The 19,255-nt window shown below is 34.2% G+C and overlaps 1 protein-coding gene across 2 annotated transcripts in view; it reads left to right on the top strand.

Annotated features, from left to right (window-relative positions):
* The window catches only part of CSMD1 (CUB and Sushi multiple domains 1), a 1,059,975-nt gene that overhangs the window by 726,264 nt on the left and 314,456 nt on the right, over nt 1-19,255 (top strand). For both annotated transcript variants that reach the window (XM_074538179.1, XM_074538178.1), the window contains exons 8-10: nt 8,672-8,759; nt 13,405-13,529; nt 16,812-16,933. In XM_074538179.1, coding sequence (XP_074394280.1) covers nt 8,672-8,759; nt 13,405-13,529; nt 16,812-16,933 — 335 coding nt within the window. The remainder of the gene's footprint in view (nt 1-8,671; nt 8,760-13,404; nt 13,530-16,811; nt 16,934-19,255) is intronic.

Here is a 19,255-nt window from a genome sequence, read left to right as displayed (position 1 = left end):
ACCTGCCCTTGTTTGTCTCTTTTTTTCTTTTCCATTTCTCTGGCTTTCAGTTATTCATCTCTACTACATTAGAAGTGTCATGTAAGTTTATATCTGTTGTTTGCAACAGATCAGTTTTGCTATTTCTGCTGAAGGACTTGCTCAAAGATTATGATGGACTCATTATACTAAAAGTAATTTTATAACCTTTTAAAAGCCAGGATTAAATTGTATGGAAATATATAATACTTTTGTACTGTTGAAATACATATTCTTTTTTGTCTTGGTATTTTAATTTCAGCTGTATTTTCTACTCAAATCTATATTTTCTATCACGTCTGTGATCTTATTTATAAGGCAATATCTGAATACTTTTGTACACCTATATAAACAATGCCTTTGTATCTCATTTTTAGGGTTCCAACTTAATACTTTTTATTAATGTCATTCTACATTGGTAGAAGGACATTAATTCTACCAATGAAGAATGCAGAATTAATTCTACCATATCAGGGGGAAAAAAAGAACTAAAGACCATTCTGCATCCTTTAATTAATAAATTAATTCTAAATTTTTAGTGTATTCAAATTTATGTAGATCAAAATTATTAAAATAAGCAAGTGTGACTTTATGTGTATTTTTAAGTAAATCAAATTGACTTGCTCTTTTCTGACTGTGTCAAATTTTTAAAAATAAAATCTACTGCAGATGACTTAGTGTATGAATAGATACTGTTTATAAACAACTTAATCATGACTCTACCTTGCTGTTCTTTGCTGTAAAACACTATATGAAAACAGAGAAGAGCTTATGTGCTGCTAAGTGCAGCACCTAAGAAATCTCCTAATAAATGTCCTTGCAAATAAAAAAAGGTCTCCTGCAGGATATGTATTCTGATCATTAAAATTATTCACAAATCAATTATTTAATTTTGATCTGAGTTAAATAAAACAATTTGTAAGCTTGAAATTATCTTCAAGGTGGGGGTAACTGACATTTTAGAGAAAATGCAGTGAAATTTCTGGTGGAAAATTTCATTCAGCTAATTCTCCCTGTGAATATATTTGTGGATTGAAGCTGTCCTCTATAATCTCTCTTTTATTCCATTACTTCTAACTTTCTGAATTCAAATAACTGCAGTGTATTCAGTTCTTTTATACAATGACAAAATATACCTTTTCTCCAAATATTGTAAAGACATCAAATATATGCATCCTTTTTTCTTTTTCAGTGATGACAGTATTCTGTGCTACATAAAACAAATAATTTCTAGTACACTTGATAAAGAATAATTTAAATGTTTTGTTTTCATTTTTAAACCATATTATTTAATGACCAAAATTTTGTTTGATATTTCTGTTAGATATCTAGAACTGTTAGATACTTTAAAATGGAAACCTTTAAAAAATAAAATGTAAATAAATGTAAATATAAGGAGCTTAATGGATAACCAAATTGACTCTATTACATTAATCAGTGCATGTAATACCTTTTTTAATTGAAACAGTGTCATTGCATTTCTGTTTGACTTCTTGACTGGAAAGAGGTTAATATTTACATATGTAAGCTTTTATTTTCACTATAATAGAGAGACAAAGCTGCAATATTGTTCAATTTACAAACTTTATAGAATCCTAGAATGACTTTGTTTGGAAGGCATTTTAAACATCATTGATTTCCAACCCTCTCCCACAAGATCAGTTTTCTCAAAATGCCATAAAGCCTGTCCAGGAACAGTGGCACCCATAGCATATGTGGCACCCATAGCTTCTCTGGGCAACCTTTTCCAGTGCCTCAACACCCTCTAAGTATATTTCCTTCCTGACATCTAATCTAAATCTCTTCTCTTTTAGTATAAAAGCGTTTCTCCTTGTCTTACCTCTATCTAGCTGGGTAAAGTGTTGTCTTTCCTCTTTTTTTATAAGCCTTCTTTAGGTACTGGAATGCCACAATGAGGTCTCCAAGGCACCTGCCTTCCCCAGGCCTTTCCTCTCTCAGCCTGTCATTGTAGGAGGAATGTTCCAGTCTGCTGATTATCTTTGTGACCCTCTTCTGTGCCACAGCTTGTCACTCAGCTCTAGAAAAGCTGCCCTTTTTTACAGTATCTTTCTACAGGGAATTTTAGGGTCTTTCGTCTAGCCTCCAGGGAGTATTTCTCAAGGCTTCTTGAAGGTCATTCTTGCCATTTTTGCTTACATTTGAAAAGTATTCAGGACAAATTATGGAGGGAATAAGGGCTCCTGGGTTATCCATTTTTATTCTTAGGCTGGTGTTAACACTGGGAGAATGAGTAAATGTCTAGATACACTGCCATAACTTGTTACATTTTAAATTGTAGGTGTTGGAACCTGAAGCATGAACACCCAATATTTTTTTCTAATAGCATAATGGCCACTGAAGAAAGATATGCAGTGTAACACATTTGTACATAATACTACTTGTTGTGGCACGCATCTGACCTCCGGTGATGTCTCTGACCTGGCTAGCAGCAGAGCAGCCGGAGATGGGCCTGCAACAGCAGGCCGAGGGATCTGCAGGGCGCACGGGGAAGCTCCAGGATGGTGTGCTCGCATGGAACAGCAGCAAGGAAGGGATGGGTACAAATAAAGTGCCAAAACGGAACATATTTATTAAACAAATAAAAAGGCACAAACAAGAGTGCAAAACAAAACATAAAGATGCTACTTCGAAGGACCCTGAAGTAGGACTGACATGCATACACATGGTCTCTCATAGAACGTTCTAGAAACATTCTGGCCAATCACAGGCTGTTGATCTGCATGGCCACTCCCAGTTTGTCCCAGTGTCTTTTGCTGCTCACCATAAGCTGCCTGGATGTCATCAGTTGTGGCTTCTTATTTCTTGAGGCTTGATGTTGGTTGTCCATAGTGTGGCTGTGAGGCCAGTGTCCAGCCAGTCTGCTCCAGGACAAGCTCCCACAGATACTTTGTTTTGAAGTCAAGGCCTTCAAAGCATCACATAATTTATATAGGTCTGAGTAGTTTCTTACTGCATTTTCAGATTCCAAATGCATCTAAAGCAGAAGATGGAGCTTATCTGGAGTAGGACTGATATTATAGCAAGGGAGATTTCAAATTGCTTGTATTGCTGCATGAAACATCTGTTTAACCAGCCCTTCCTCCTGCCTAAGACTGCTCCTTGATTAGGCACTTCCCATATGCTGAACTAAATTAGGATGTTAATGTATGTGGTAATTGTTTATTATTATGATAATAATATTTTAAAATCTGATTTATGTTTATAGTTATTGCCAGTCTTTCTTCTTACTATTGCCTTAGAATCAGAGCGCTTGAAACATCTTCAAGGATTTCTGAATTTCCTGTGGCATATATCAAGTAAAACAATAAAGATGACCTCCAAAGCTGTGGACACTGTAGTCTTTATGATCCCAACTGAGAAAATACAAGAAATCTTCTTGATTCATTCTCAGTCAGTGAATAAAGAATAGATTTTATATTTATCAAATAGAAATTTGAATCACTAGTCTTAACCCTAGAGGTTGTATACAGAATGTAAATCTGTCAATCACATTAATGAACTCACAGCCACTCTTCAATTATTTCTGCAAAAAGACTTGAGAATGTGTAATTTTTGCAGTATAATAGCATGACATGTTGAGAAGTTCCAGAGTTAAGTCATATCCACTGAGTGCTCTGTCTCTGTACTGCAGACCTGTGTGGTGGTTGAAGCATCTTTGATGTTCTCAAACCTGCTTAGGAAAAGAAGCAAAAAACCCCAAACCTGACTAGAATATTTTGTGACTTTTCTCCCTGCCCTGTGACTTCAAATATTTTTTTAATGTTTCTCTCATGGAATACTCACCGTTTCCTCTAGCTGATGGTTCCTTGAAGCACTGGGATGCAGTATGAGGGACTGTCTATGTAAAGTAATGTCTTACTTTGATATTAGCCAGGATTATATCCTCTTTAATTATATTTTTTAACAGAGAGGGTATACTGAGAATGTACTAAGAATATATTGGGAGGGACTGGTCCTAAATTTATTTGACATAATTACAAGGTTATGCATGTTTAGTTTATATATTTGCATTTCAGAGGAACATTGTCATTAACTTTACTTTTACTTTTACATTTACTTTATTTAAAAGTTTTGCTAGCTTTAAATAGAATATTACTCTCCATTTTCATTGACACTGTTGTTTTGAAATTTTTAAATTCTAAAATGTAAATTGAAATGATAGTAAAAATACATTCAGTCTGTGATTGAGTTTTGAATATAAGAGAAATAATTCAAGTTTTATGTGAAAAAGATGGGAAAAAAACCAGAAAGATGCAAAAAGCATGAAGCACCTTTTAACACCCTAGGTAAATGAAACTTTATGCAGTGCAGAAAGAGTAAAAACTAGACATGGACATTTCAAGAGCACACAAAAGTTTTTTTCTTCAAATTAAACCAGTGAAATATTGGGAATATGACTGCATGCATAAAAATGATGTATCCAGAAAATGCTTGTAGACGCTGCAAGATTTAAATATATTTTGAAAGTGAGATACTCAAATCAATGATACTTGCTCCTCACATGTATCTCAGTAGCAGTGGACAATACTTTATAGTGGTGGATGAAGTGGAAACCTGGCAAGATTGTAACAGAGGAAGATAAAGGTTTCTGACAGGAATTTGTTTGAGCACCTTTTCATCTCTTTTCAGTCTAAATGATAATTGTTAGAGCTAAAATATATCTTAATACCTAGTTTTTAGTTACATTCCAAAATACTGTCTGGTAAAGGTATTAAGCATGCTAATATGTAAAAGAATATAATTAAGTGAGCTGAAGTCCCTGGTGGCTCTGAACCAGTAGAGACAATAAATTGGTTTACTGATTTGAGAGATTTTTTTTTTTTTTTCTCTCCATCTGGAAAGATAAAATCAGGCAGATTTGTTTTACAGGGAATTGGATTTATTTTGTCATGACAGCATGTCATGCAAACACCATCTGTTAAAAGTACACTTGACAGTTCACTGGGGAAAATAGGAGCTAAAATCTGTGCCATGTCTAACAAGGCCTGTAGACATCCAGGAAGAAGTGTTGAGTTCCAGACACAGGATGCCTGTCCTAATCAGAGAGACAGTGTTTCTCTGGATAAGCAAGAGGCTAAACCACCATGCCCTGATATTGGCGTGAGAGTGTGTTGACACCTTGTGAGAGTAAAGTAGTGGCTGAGAAGAAAATTTTGCAAAGGTTGTCATCCATTTGGGAAGATCATTTCATTCTGTGCTATGACTAAGGTTTCATTCGGCATTTACTGATGACCCAAAGTACTTAAACATTTTGTATATACATAGATCTGTACAAGGAGATGGCTTCACTCCAATGTGGTATGTGATGTCCTTAAAACACAGTAGCAAAGGTAGCATTCTCCACCCTGTATAACAGTTGTTACCACAAGGTTCATGTTTAGTAAAGTTAGTAAGTTGAATAACCATACCAGTTGTTTTGCTTACGTTTGTGTTTTGGTGATTCGTAATCAGAACTGAATCTGATATCCACTAACATAGCTACAGTTCTCTGCTAAAAGTAGTAAATATTTGACTTTTTCTTTTTTTTTTTTTTTGAAACAGTGGAAGAAATATTAGTGGGGAGAGAATTTATTTTAAGAAACATCAGTGTAGAAGCAGGCTGCTTTTGTAGCAAGACCAGGTTTTTCACTATAACTGCATTTCAGTGCTGACACTTTTCAAGCTACTACAAGATTAAACTTTCAGAATAAAATATATGAATACTCACTAGTATATGATTTCTCTGAAAGCCTTTATTCACACCCAAAAAGCTTTATAAATCTAAGTAATATTAGTGAAATTAGCAGGATTGAGTTGTAGAGTTGGTGAATTCCACGTGCTATACATGGACAAAAGTCCAGATGAACTGAATTTTTATTCATGTTTGGCTTTTGTATTTAGAAGGAAATAGTTTTTTAATTATGACCTTATATTTTCAGTTGTGTCTTCAAAGAAATTTTTTATATTATCATAATCTTTCTTGATGTAGTGTACAGAACAAGTATGCAGGGCAATGAGTAGTGTTAAAAAATATGGATAAAGAGATAATTCCTGTATTCTTAAAACATTCTAGATTTTAAAAAAAGCATATTTTGAAATATACTGTAATCATTGCAACTTCTCTACTTCTCTACAGAAGACCTGACCTGTGCTCAGGTCAAGAACTATGGTCCATAATAATATATTGTCTCAGTTGTATTTTTATAGTGCTGTAATACAGTTTTTTAGCTCATTAGATCTTCTCTTGTAAATCTTTGAATTTCTATATAAATGAATTGTCCCTGAAGCTGCCAAATCAGACATGAAGATTTATAGGTCTTAAAATCTGATTGTATGTATCCTATTTGTCACCACTCCTTTTGTTGCTATATTAAATTTGAAAGCATATCACTGTGTGGGAAAACCAGCTGCTTTTTACATCTAAGCTCTCATCACCTTTCAGCTGTAATGCTGTCATCTGTAATCCACTCAGATTTATGTAATTTATTTTATGCAGCTAAAATATTCCAATTAACTTTGTTTTGTTTTGTTTTAAATTCTGGAAGAATGCTCTGTCCTTTTCTTAGAAATTTCCCAAAAATCTTTTAAGATGGAAAATATGATCCACAAATTTCTACTAGTTCTGTTTTTTGTGGAGGAAACAGAAATACTGGAGGCATATAATTGTTGAGGGTTGGCTCCAGCTGGGTCCCAGGCACCCACCAAAGCCTCTCCATCACCCCCCTCCACAACTGGATGGGGGAGAGAAAACACAACCAAGAGTTCATGAGTTGAGATAAGAACTGGGAAAGATCACTCACCAAATACTATCATGGGCAAAACAGACTGGAATTAGGGATATTGCATTTATACTAACAAAATCAGAGGAGGGTAATGTGAAGTAAAGAAAGACCTTATAAAGACCTTCTCCCACCCTTCCCTCCTTCCCAGCTCTACCTTCTCCCCCAGATGTACAGGGTGATGGGAATGGGATTATGTTCACTTAGTTCATCACACGTTGTTGTTGCTGCTCAGAGAGGAAGCAGCTCCAGCATGTTATTCTTCTCATGGGAGATAATTCTCCGTTAACTTCTCCAATGTGAATCCATCCTCCCCAGACTGCTGCAGTATGGGGGGCAGTCCTACAAAGACAGGCTGCTCCAGTGTAGGTCCTTTACAGGGACACCAGTCCCACCAGCAAACGTGCTCCAGCATGGGCTCCTTTCTCCACAGGTTTGCAGGATCCTTCATCTGCATCCCTGTGGTTCTCCATGGGCAGCAGGAGCACAGCTGCCTCACCATGGGCTGCAGGGGAATTTTGGCTCCAGTGCCTGGAGCACCTCTTCCCCATCCTTCTGCACTGGTCCTGGTGTCTGCAGAGCTGCTCCTTTCACACGTTCTAACCCTGCTTTTCTCTGGCTGCAATTACACCTGCACAATCACTTTTTTTTTTAGTCAATTCTCCCATAGATGTTATCATCATTTCTAATTGGCCCAGCCTTGACAATCAGCCGGTCAACTTTGGTTTGGAGCTGCCAGAGATTGGCTCTGCTGGACATGGAGGAATCTTCTGGCAGCTTCTCATAGAAGCCACCCCTGTAGTTTTCCCCCCTTCCTCCCCTCGTCCCCACTACCAAAGTCTGGCAATGCAAACCCACCACAGACTTTATGTCAGTTCTTCCCTTTTTCAACTGGAAACACCATACGTCTATATGAGCAGGATAAAAAGCACATGTGTGTTCAGGTTTTCTGAATATTTGGTCTTCTTCTTTGTATCATTTATTTATGATAAATAACTTCTAACTTCACATTTTCCTTAATTAACATTTCAGGAGTGTAGTAGAAAAAAGGGGGACACAATGTTCAAATTGTTTTGAATTTTGAGAGTACCATAAGTCTGGATATCTGTATACATAGTATGATTTAATTATCTGAGAGTCTGGATGAAGAAAAAATGGAGGGTAAAAAGAGTGGAACAGTATAAGATACCTTGTCTTTATCTTCTTAGCTGAAAACAAAAAATGGAGATTTGAGCCTCATTTGCATGATCACATATTCAGCTGGATAAAAATGCATTGTTCAATGTCATATCTTGTATATTTTTTGAGATTAACTTTATCTTCAGCTGAGGTAGTGATTGGTCAAAAGTTGGGCTCAATGATCTCAGATGTCTTTTCCAATCTAAATGATTTTGGGATTCATAAAAATATTCCTGCTATACAGTTCTACAGTATCACAGTTGGGTTCTTGCCTTTTGTTTATTTTAAATCTTATTATAGACAGATTTTATTATGAAGATTTTATTTTCTCTTATATTTCTTAACCTTACAGTGATATGTTGTGAAGATTTCAGAGGGTGGTTTCATGAAATTTTTCTTTTTCCTGTCTGAGGAAAAATTTGAATTCTAGTGTATTCATAAAAAGAATGACTGTTGGAAATCAATCATTTCCCACAGAAGAAATCTTTTTTTTTTTTTTTTGCCATAACAAATGAAAATAAATAATACATAAATAAATCAATTATGTGAGGATTCTTTTTGGTAACAATTTTCACTGGTTCAAGAAAAAAAAGTCAAAATACAGTTGCATTCAGGCAATGGAAGTTTATGTATGGGAAATGTAAAGAATCATCTCTAGAGCTGCATGTCTAATGTGTTTTTTCTTTACTTTACAGTGACCCAGGGTGGGGATGCAATTGCATCTGATACATGTCCTGATCCTGGAATTCCTGAAAATGGGAAGAGGGTAGGCTCTGACTTCAGGTAGGTCCATTTCAAGCTTTTTACTATGAGGATAGTAAAACATTGAAGTTTGTGAAAGAATTTGTAGAATCTCCATGCAGGAAGGCATTCAGAACTCAGCCGAGCAGGTCTCTGAGCCCTCTCGTCCAACTGGGCTTGCTTCAAATGGAGTAGATGATGTGCTCTTCCAATCTTCTTTATTCTGTGAATCTGTAAATGTCATAAATGAATCTATACATTTCATACAGCTTTTATGTGTTCATGATACACGGTTGGCCAAACACACTCTCATCTAATTGTGGTCCAAATCAGTGGCATATGAACAATTGTTAAGAAACAGCAGGTTCAAGGGCACTGATAAGCTCTGAGTGGGTAAGGAAGAAAATTGCTTCTTTTCACCTCTAGGAGGTAGACTGTAAATTGAAAGAGAAAGCAAACGAAATAGTTTTGGTGAAACTGGCTCAAAGACCCAAAGCGTGAGTCCAAAGAAGATCTCAACCACAAATTTCCCAGCAATGCATAAAAATGCCAAGAGGGAAAACCCAAAAGAACCTTAAAGCTCAAGGTACATTTTAAGATATCCAAGGGAGTCAAATGCCAAAGGCCTTTGCAAACCACAGTTAACTATGTTTTGAACACAAATTCTTAGGAATGAATGTGAGTTAAAGGTATCTTAAATGCCTGGGGCTTACTTATGAGCATTGCTTGTGCCTATAAACTGACAGAGTAAGGCTGTTCCCCTATCTCTTTCATCCCAGCCTCCTATAACATTTTCATTTCACCAAGTGTATCTTACTGTTCATGAGGATAAACAAATGCATAAGGTGCTCAACGAGCAATATCATATAACATAAATAAAACATGTTGTGTACTTTGATCACATTAATCGTGTGCATGTTTTGGGCCTCCAGTTCTGAATATTATTTGAGAGAAATGATAACAGTTTGTTTTCTACCTAAACATTACTTACTATCTGAAAAACTCATTATGTTACAGCAAATGTTTTTCATGTACTTTAAAGTTTGTTAATAACTACTTAAAACATATCTATCTTAAACTTAACTGTCTAAATCAAGAAGGGTATTTAATATAGAAATTTTGACTGGAATTTGTTTTTTGTTTTTCTGAAATGACAAATCAAGCTCTTCCACAGGAGAAGGGGAAATAATATTTCCTGCCGCTTGCATTTCTCCAATGTAATAAAAGTACTCTGGAGACTAAAGAAAGGCAATGTTTGTTTTGTTGGTTTTTTTTTCTTTTCTAAGTGGCAAGTATAAACACCAGAAGGAGCTATTGCTCTTGTCAGGAGAATGACAACTGTGAATATTAATCTGAAATAAAACATGTGAAAATGCACATTATTCAAAATCTTTTCCAGTCTACTGAAAAACATGTTATAAGTGGGATTGATGGAGAGGCAGAGGGTTTATTTTTCAGACAGCCTGAGACCCAACTGATTCAGTGATGACAAGTTCTTTGAAAAAGGTTTCACCGTTTTCAGCATAATAATGGCATTCATTCTAATATAATAAAGCAAACAAAGAGATATTGAAATCTTAACCTTTTCTTTCTCTCCTCCTGCTATGCTTCTACTGTGTTCATTTCAGGAAGTAGGGAGATAATTTTCAGTGATTTTAAAACAATTCAATGGATATTTAGATACATTTTGGGGGAGAAACAACAAGTCAGACTTGGCTAGAGTAAGGAGGATGTAATCAATACAATTTTGAGGTCAATATCACATTTTATATTTATGTGAGATTGAAAACCAGTAGATTGTTTAAATGAAATCTGAAATATATCTAAATAATACTGTTTCAGCTCTGCTTAAATATCATATGATATGTGTGGTAATGTGAAAATGCAGTCATTTCCCACAATTTCACCAACGCTTGTAAAACAAATGGCTTTTAAATTTCCAAAACAAATTTTGAAAATTAAATTAAATTTTTCATGTTAGTATTTTCTTTTTTTAAATATCTTCTTCCAGTCAAATTCTAGCCTTCTTTACAAACCCACAAATTATTTTTGGATGGAGTTCAAATTTAAAATAGAAAAAGAAAAATGAGGAAGCAGATTTCTTCCTTGTGTTCAAAGTTTACAGAGAGAAGTACCAAAGCAAAACACAAGACTTCTGGTTCTCACAGATTTGCTCAGTGACTATTGAGGTGGAGATGAGAAAAACAAAACAAAACAAAATAAAACAAAAAACCAACAAAACTCCCCAAACTCAATTAAAACCTTTCATTCTTAACTAGTGGATATTAAATGAACTAGGAATTTTCTTTGAAATCACATATCAAACAAGCTATAAGACATCTTCAAAAGGATGTCCTCTTTTTAAATGGGAAACTGTCAAGATTAATCAATGGAGAGACTCAGAAATTTCGATGTGAGAATTGTTTTATTGTAGACTGTGATCCAGATGCATCCCCTCTCCTGAGATGCTTCTTTAGATCCATAAGGAACTTTGAGTACTTTGTGCCTTGCTCTTTAATGTGACTTTTTTGCTATGTTTCTTCTTTGTTTTTATCATGTTGTATTTAGCATATTTATTTTGTGTACTTTAGTTTGTGTTCAGATATTTCAGAAGATTATACCCACTGTGCAAAACATATCAAGTTCACATTAATTGCCATTATATCCTTAGATACAAGCTATTTCCAGAGCTTTAGGAAAAAACACCCCAACCCCCTGAAGTACATTTGTAGAAAAATATCGAAACAAATTGAATCATCACGAGTGTATAGCTTAGTGTGTAATGTTTTATCTATGCATTAATAAAAACTTTAAAAGTATTTCTGCAATGATCACAACACAATCTAAATATAAAATCCTTACCTTGCTGCATTAGACATAAAATTATTTGTATTCCTCCTGTTCATCTCCCTCTCTCCTGTTTTTTCTTTCTGAGAGGGATGTTCAGGCATTTTAAATTATTAATTGCTATTGGAGACAGCCAGTAATTGTACATTTAATTTCATTCTGTGTTTTTGTATGTGCACAGTTTTGTAATTCTCCTTATGTGCCTTGATGGTAGCAAACTTAAGGGAAATGTTGGTTTTCATGTTGCTTCATGCATCATTACATTTGTGGCATGGTCTTCATCCAATGTGATTTTTAAATACTTTACTTCTCAATTTCTGTTTATCACTGCTAGATAACAGCTTGGGGTTTTTTTCCAAGAAAAAGAAACACAGAGATCCTAATTCTAAAAAATAGGAGGAAATGCCATTAAAAAAATGTGTTTATGGCATTAAAATGTCAGATTAATGAGTAATATTTTCTTTACCAATAAAATAAACTAAATTTTATTAATTTGAGATTTTTTTTTTCAAAAATTACTTGGTCTCTTTTTCTGAGGGCTTTAAGAATGTTCTGAAGATTATGACAAGTATAAAATAAAGACAATTTTAGAAACTTACATTACTTTTCAAGAATTTTAGCATTTTGCATAAATTATGGAAGAAAAAGGCCAATATTTTCCCTGCCTTTCTGAGTTTTCTTATTTAACAGCTCAAGAACAAAGTGACAGGAAAAGCAGTTTTCAAAGCTTTTTGAGATTTGAAGCATCATACTAAAACTTTAAAATTAACCAAAACAAAGTCCTAAAAAAGTTTTCTGACAGAATGAAAAAGTACAATAGAACCACATAATATCAATAAACAATGCAGTTAGCATTTATGAGATTGCCTGAGAAGCCAAGAAAATACTTGTCCATGAAGGGTGGGAATGAGCTTGTGATAGTGAATGGCATTACATGCAGTTCTTCCCAGCACAGTTTATAGCATGGAGCCTCCTGAGTGCCATACAGCAATCCCCTGGTGTTTAGGACTCAACAACTCACAGAGACTAAACTGAGAAATCTGCTTTGTTGAGTTCACTTACTTCATGACACGGGACTATCAAATACAAATTTTAAAAGTGCAAGAAAACAAACAGCAGAACCAGTTGATTATGGCAGGGAACAAAGAATGTCACAAATAATAAATGGAACCAGATATGTAAATACTGTTTAGGTAAACTCTCTGTGATATAGACCATAAGTGTATACAGTTTTTTAAAATCTTCATAATAATTGGGCAGCATAAGTAATTCCAAAAGGATATATTTCAGTGTTACAAGTGTAATAGTCAAATTTCAGTCCTAAACAATTTATAGTTTAATGAAATGTTTTAGAGGAAATTTCAACAGGGTCAGGAATAGTTAATGAATTTTCTGCCACTGAATAAAATTAGTATTTCCTGCTTTTATGTTTTGAAAAATGTCCAAATTGTTTATTCTCTCATTTGAGTGAATATAGCAATGTTGAAATTATTAATTAAGTTCTGTTGCCAGAAAGAATTGTATATATTTTTGATTGATATATAAAAATTGATTTATATTTTATTAGATAAAATATATATTCATATATTCATTGAACTCATACTGTAAAAGAATTTAGTGTCACAATTGTTTTGTATTCCCTAAAATGTGGGCAAACTGAATAATAGACCTTTTCCCTAGAGTATAAGTTGTTTTTTTATGAATACAATATTGATAGAGCACATGAATTTTTTTGTTTGGATCTGGAAATATAGTCATTTGGCAATATTTACATTTATTTGAGAATGTTGATATTAAAACATGTTTAATTCCTTCCTTCTTTCTCCCCTTTTTCTCCTAGGGTGGGTGCAAGTGTACAGTTTTCCTGTGAGGACAATTATGTGCTGCAAGGTTCTAAGAGCATCACTTGCCAGAGAGTGACAGATACACTGGCTGCCTGGAGTGACCACAGGCCAATTTGCAGAGGTAACTGCAATTCTTTGGAATTTTTTTGTGAAGTTTGGAAGGGTAATTTATAGTTTTTGCTGCAATTAAATTCAAAACTAAGCAAACTAAAACAGGGAAAAATATCTCACGTATATGTGTATATTTCATTATAAATGTACAAAGATTTTTGCTTGAAGTATGCAAAGATGTAGCTTGAAGTATGCAATCAAATGTGTAGAAAGACTATCAATTTAGGGAACAAATTTCACTTAAATAGCTTTAATTTCACTTAGTCTATCTTTTTGTCATGATAAACTTACTTTAAATAGAACTGATTGGTTAGGTTTATGTTAATTTTTTCTAAATTAATTACTAAATATGAGATTCTCACTATCACACAATGTTTTTGTCAGTCACAGATATTTACCTAGTCCTGATTTTTCAGTAAATTCCTTTCTGTTCATCTATTTTGCTCAACTTTACGTAAAACCTGACCTTCTAACGTATTTCTAAATGGTTTTGCATTTAGACCCCCCTGCTTTTAATTCCTGCCCACCCCACTTTTAATGAGGAACAGGGGAAGTGGCTTTTTGATGCTTTCTATGTTTTTCCATTGCAATCTACTGTCTTCAAGAAAAGCACAGAAAAATATATAAGTGCTTCCAAAGTACATCAGATCTGAGGTGTATAGGAAAAAATAAAGAATGGACCACACCAGGGTCACATGTAGGGAGGCCCCAGACACTGCATACATTAGCTTGGTGCTGATGTGAATGCTCCCAGTTTCCTTTAATTCCAAACAAAAATCTTACAGTGATCCATTCCTGCTTCCTGTAGGCAGAATACAAGGCTATCTAACATTTTTGTGCAATCTTTTGCAATAATTCATTTCCTAAACAGACCTCAGGGCTCAACTTCAGTTGTCTTCTTGCTTGGCTTTACTCCTTTCCCCTCCCTATCCTTTTAGCCTTATCTTAGAACTTTGAATAGGAGAAAGGTAAAGGAGTAACAGCTTGAATCTAAAATCTCTCTACAGGGGAGATGTTTCTTAGCCTTTCTTCTTTGAGGACAGCTACAGGAGGGACTGACTGGTGTTTTTATTGCTACAAAGTTGCCCCTCTGGATTAGTGTCTGCTGTAGCAGACTTTAGGCAGGAGGAATTGAAAATAAAGTAATAGATTGTGTGATAGTTATGGTCCTGGAGGTATAGTGTTTCTAGCAGTTACTAGAAAGAAAATGCCCTGTATTTCAGATCCCATTATCTTGTCCTTGTTATTCCCTCAATTAAAAGAATACAGATTGCTTAATACAGCAGCAAAGTGTCAAGCTTTCTGTATTGTTAGTAGGCAGCATAGTGCGGCATCCTTAAATGTGATGAGCTTTTTGTGACACTTAGGGACATGGTTTCGTGATGACCAGACCTCTTTGCTAACCTAAGTGACCCTGTGACTTTCTTTTTCCATGTTAAGTACAGGCACCTTTTTTATAACTGTTAAATGATGCTATTGTAGAATTTCCTGTGTAGATGAGGGGTTTGTTTAGACTTCTGCTGGGATTGTAACAGAAGATTTCCATGTGAGATATCTGAGACTTAAATTGGTGAGTGGCTGTTAAGACAGTTTTGGTCATAAACATGGAATCTTTTGGATTCATGTAATCATGGATTAGGGTTGGAAAGTGTAGTGGTTTTGATTTGTTAATTTGAGATTTTACTAATTTTCAGATTTTTTTAATTAAAGTGTTGATGAGTGTGGCAGGTTTGGTGTTGGCTAATTACTAGTGTACTTTTTGTTGTGAGATAGGATTAGGAGAAAGGTAAAGTTTAAAACTTTAAAAGGGTATAAAGAAAATGTTATTAATAGTAACTAAAAGAAAAAAAGTAGTACGAATTAAGACATGACAGAAGGGAACTTAAAGATCATCTAGTTACACTGTCACAGACATAGGCAAACATTTTCTCAGAAAATGGATTTCTAGTTGATTTACCTTGTCATAGAATTATAACAAGTTCTCAAAGCCTAGTCTCTCATATCATAATAAAGAACCAAGTTTTGGTAGTAAATTGTGATGTTAGGATAGAAAATCTGATAGTTAGTTTCATCTAGTTCCTTTTTTCCTACTTGTAACAATCACACTTCTACTCATGGAGAAGATCAGGCTTCCTCCCAGCAGTTCATGAAGTAAAGAAATATCTATATTTCATGCTTTAGAATGGAGGCAGCCACAGAGAGAGATGAAAACTGAAATTTTCTAAAGTACCAGAGACATATTGTGTGTTTTATTCCAATATTCAGAAAAAGAATGACCAAATTTTTAAAGAATCTAATCATTCCTCTTGCCTGTACTGAAACTTAAGTAACTGAAGGTACTGCATTTCATTAAAAGGTAATGGAATATATATGGATAGATTCTGAGATTCTGAGATTTGTATCTAAGAAATTCTACAAAGTATATACTTAGAAATGTTATGATCTAGACTCTCTGTTTAGCATTTTTACAAAGTACTGTAATACCATAAGCATGACAATGACCTTTTGAAATATTCTGAGTTCTGTAAATCTGTGTCACTGGAAATGATATGTCTAAATATTTTAAATACTTCTAATTACTTAAATGCTTTCAGAAATTTGAATTTTCTTCTAAAATCTATCCTTAATGCTCTTTAAAAGATAACTGAGTATGTTAAGTAATATATTTTTAAATGCTGACTATCTGGGTTTGCTGAATGTGACAGAGAGATTGTGATGGTTTCAGAACTAAATCTGCTTTACCAAAGTCAGACTGCATACTGCCTTGAACCATTTTATATTTTTTTCTTTCTAATTATATTTCCTGAGGTGTAAAGATCTGAGACACCACAGAGGGTCATGATTAGGTTAAGGACATGCAGTTACATAAATATTGAGATTCATGTGTTTCTTTCTCCAAGTCATGGGGAAATCATGAACGAAAGCACATACTGGCCCTTACATTCATGGGTAGAAGGCTCCCTCCATCCATTTGGAAAGGGTAAATCTTTCTCCAAACAGAGTATTGATATGATAATTTTGAGTATTTAATCTATATGCAGTAAGAATAAGATATTGTAGATGTTGGGCTGATTAAATTGAAAAGTTCTCATTTCTTCCCCTGTAGATAAATTTTCTTTTTTTTTTTTTTTTTGTCTGCCTGAAATATCTTTAAGGGTAGATTGTTTTGGAATATATCAGCATATTAACACTTTCATGGCAAGCTGTTGCTAATGCTGTGGCAATTTTATAATATTTATTTTAAACAGAGCATCCAGTCTAAGGCAATCTGGTTTGTTGGTTATCATTTTAGCTAGAACATGTGGTTCTAATTTACGTGGACCGAGTGGCATTATCACATCACCAAATTACCCGGTTCAATATGAAGACAACGCACACTGTGTGTGGGTCATTACAACAACTGATCCAGAAAAGGTATGCTTTTTCTCTTGTCTCAAATGAGTTTTGGATTTGTCTTTAAAATATTTTATATATATTTGCAGAAGTGCATGAACACATGCAAGTCTGTCTGTTCATTTAAACACAAAAAGGAACAGAGCAGAGTTGTTACAAAAGTACACTGGGCACTAGAGAGGAGAAAAGTAGCATGTGTGAAAATATCCACTCAGAGTAATAGGTCTACTTAAAATTTTCAAGTTTTAATTACATTTTTAATGAAGTACAGAAAATCATAATCAAAATTCCACATTGCTAATTAAGTTAATAGTGAATTTTTCATGTTGTGCCTTGATACTTAATCACTGTTGAATCTTAAGATAAGATTTCTTGTCATAAAAACTGTACATTACATGTAAGTATTTTGAGAGTTGTTAGTTATTTTGCTATCTGCATATTTTGTAATCCACTGTTTTCCAGTAATGATTCTTAGTACATAACTATGAATTAGTAATCTAATTGCATAGGATAGTGGTTCTAACAGAATATTTTTACTGCTTTTCTATAAAATCAGTAAAGGACGGAAACACCCTACCTGAAAGAAAAAAAAAAAAAAAGAGAAGTTGAAGAAGTACTTTACTTATATTGTGCTTCTGTGTAATGAAATGCTGAATAAATGACTCGTTATATGGCAGGGAATGTATGATCTATATGTACTTTCATCATTGCAAACCATATATTTCCTGTGCTCCAGTGCAGCTTTTTGGAAGACTGTATTCTTGAATTCTTTAAAGTAGTTAAGAAAAAAAAAATATTTTACCGTAATTAAGTGAAAATATTGAGCTGCAGAAAAGATAAATTTCCTTCATGCTTTCATAGCATATTTTTGAGATTTAAATTCTGTTGCTTTGTGAAGTTAATTAAATTCGCTTTTTTCTTAAAGAGGATTCAGTTTGGCTCAGTAAAGATATGTATTCAGGAAAAATGGGCAAAAGTGCAAGACTACCATATTGAGAAAGACTTACTGTAGTGGGACTTCTCGCAGAACAGAAAAAGCTGTTTTCAGTTCCAAACTGACCTACTATATTTTATTTTAAATAGTATTAGATGTGAATATTTCTCCTAGGAGGCCTTTGACTTTAAAATAATTGCATTTTATAGAAATTAGTAAATTACTTTGCATTTTTAAATATAGAAAAACATTTAAATTATGGAAAATGTAAGAAAATTTAATCTACTCAAATTTATATTCAGTAGTGTGCTGTCTTGTTGATTTTGCAAAACATAGTATATTTTTGTAAGAGAAAAATTAAATGTGTATTTTAAAAAAAGTTAAAATTCCCTAAAATAGAGGAGCGTATTGGCATCTTCATGTTTTCTTTATTCAGTTAATTTTAATTTTAAGTAGAAAAATTGGTACTGACTATGCTGTTAAACTGTCCAGAGTGTGTTTTCTATGGGACTCAGACTTTCCTATGAAAACCAGTAAACCCCTATCTACTACAATAATGCACAAGTTCTCTTCATTCTACACAACTTATCTTTCTCAGTGAATTTAGAATTTTAGGAGTGCAGAACTTAATGAGATTGGTGTGGATTAATTTGGACTTGAACAAACACTACTCTTAAGTAGAGATCTTTGGGCAGTTTGCTAGTTCATCAGACACAGGAATCAACAGGAGGAATTGCACACCCAGACAGATAAATTATGTTATGTTCAAAATTATGAAGTCTGAGTAAACACTTGGAGCTTTTACCCAGAAAAAAATTAACACTTGTTATATCCACTCTGTGGAAGGTAAAGACATGCTAACAGACAGAGATAATCCCAGCATGAGGCAAACAGGTGTAACTTTTAAGTCTTTCGTTTTTAACATGATGGGCAATATTGAATGGGTTACCTTTTTATTGAACTTGCATTTGTCTAGCAGCGCAAGCAAGGAAGAATTTTCTTAATTTGATATCTCTTGGAAAGACTGTAGTTGCTTTAGGACCATGATGACTGTAAATGTGAAGTATTAAAATGAGACTTACTTAAGGCTTACAGTATCTTTAGGTTGCTTTCACATGAAGTCTACATCATTTTTGTATTGGGATTTCTATTCCCAAATAACTGCAATGGCAGTTAATACCTACCCTTTCAGTTAATAAAAGATGTGAAAGAAAATCATTTTACTTTACAGACTATCTGATTGAATGGAACACTACTTCTTTTTACTAAAAAAATATTGCTAGCATTTTGAAATCTATGTGTCCTGTTTATCTCGGCTGTTTGAGGGGCCTGGGAAGGCCTGAGGGTGGCCTTGGGGCACCACGCGTATCGAAGGACGAGAAGAGGCTTCAGTTCTTCTTTCTGGTTTT

This window comes from Zonotrichia albicollis, chromosome 3 (assembly GCF_047830755.1).
Source record: "Zonotrichia albicollis isolate bZonAlb1 chromosome 3, bZonAlb1.hap1, whole genome shotgun sequence".
In the NCBI taxonomy this organism is placed as follows: domain Eukaryota; kingdom Metazoa; phylum Chordata; class Aves; order Passeriformes; family Passerellidae; genus Zonotrichia; species Zonotrichia albicollis.
The sequence above is the reverse complement of the archived record's forward strand: the minus strand, read 5'-3'. Positions and strand labels throughout refer to the sequence as shown.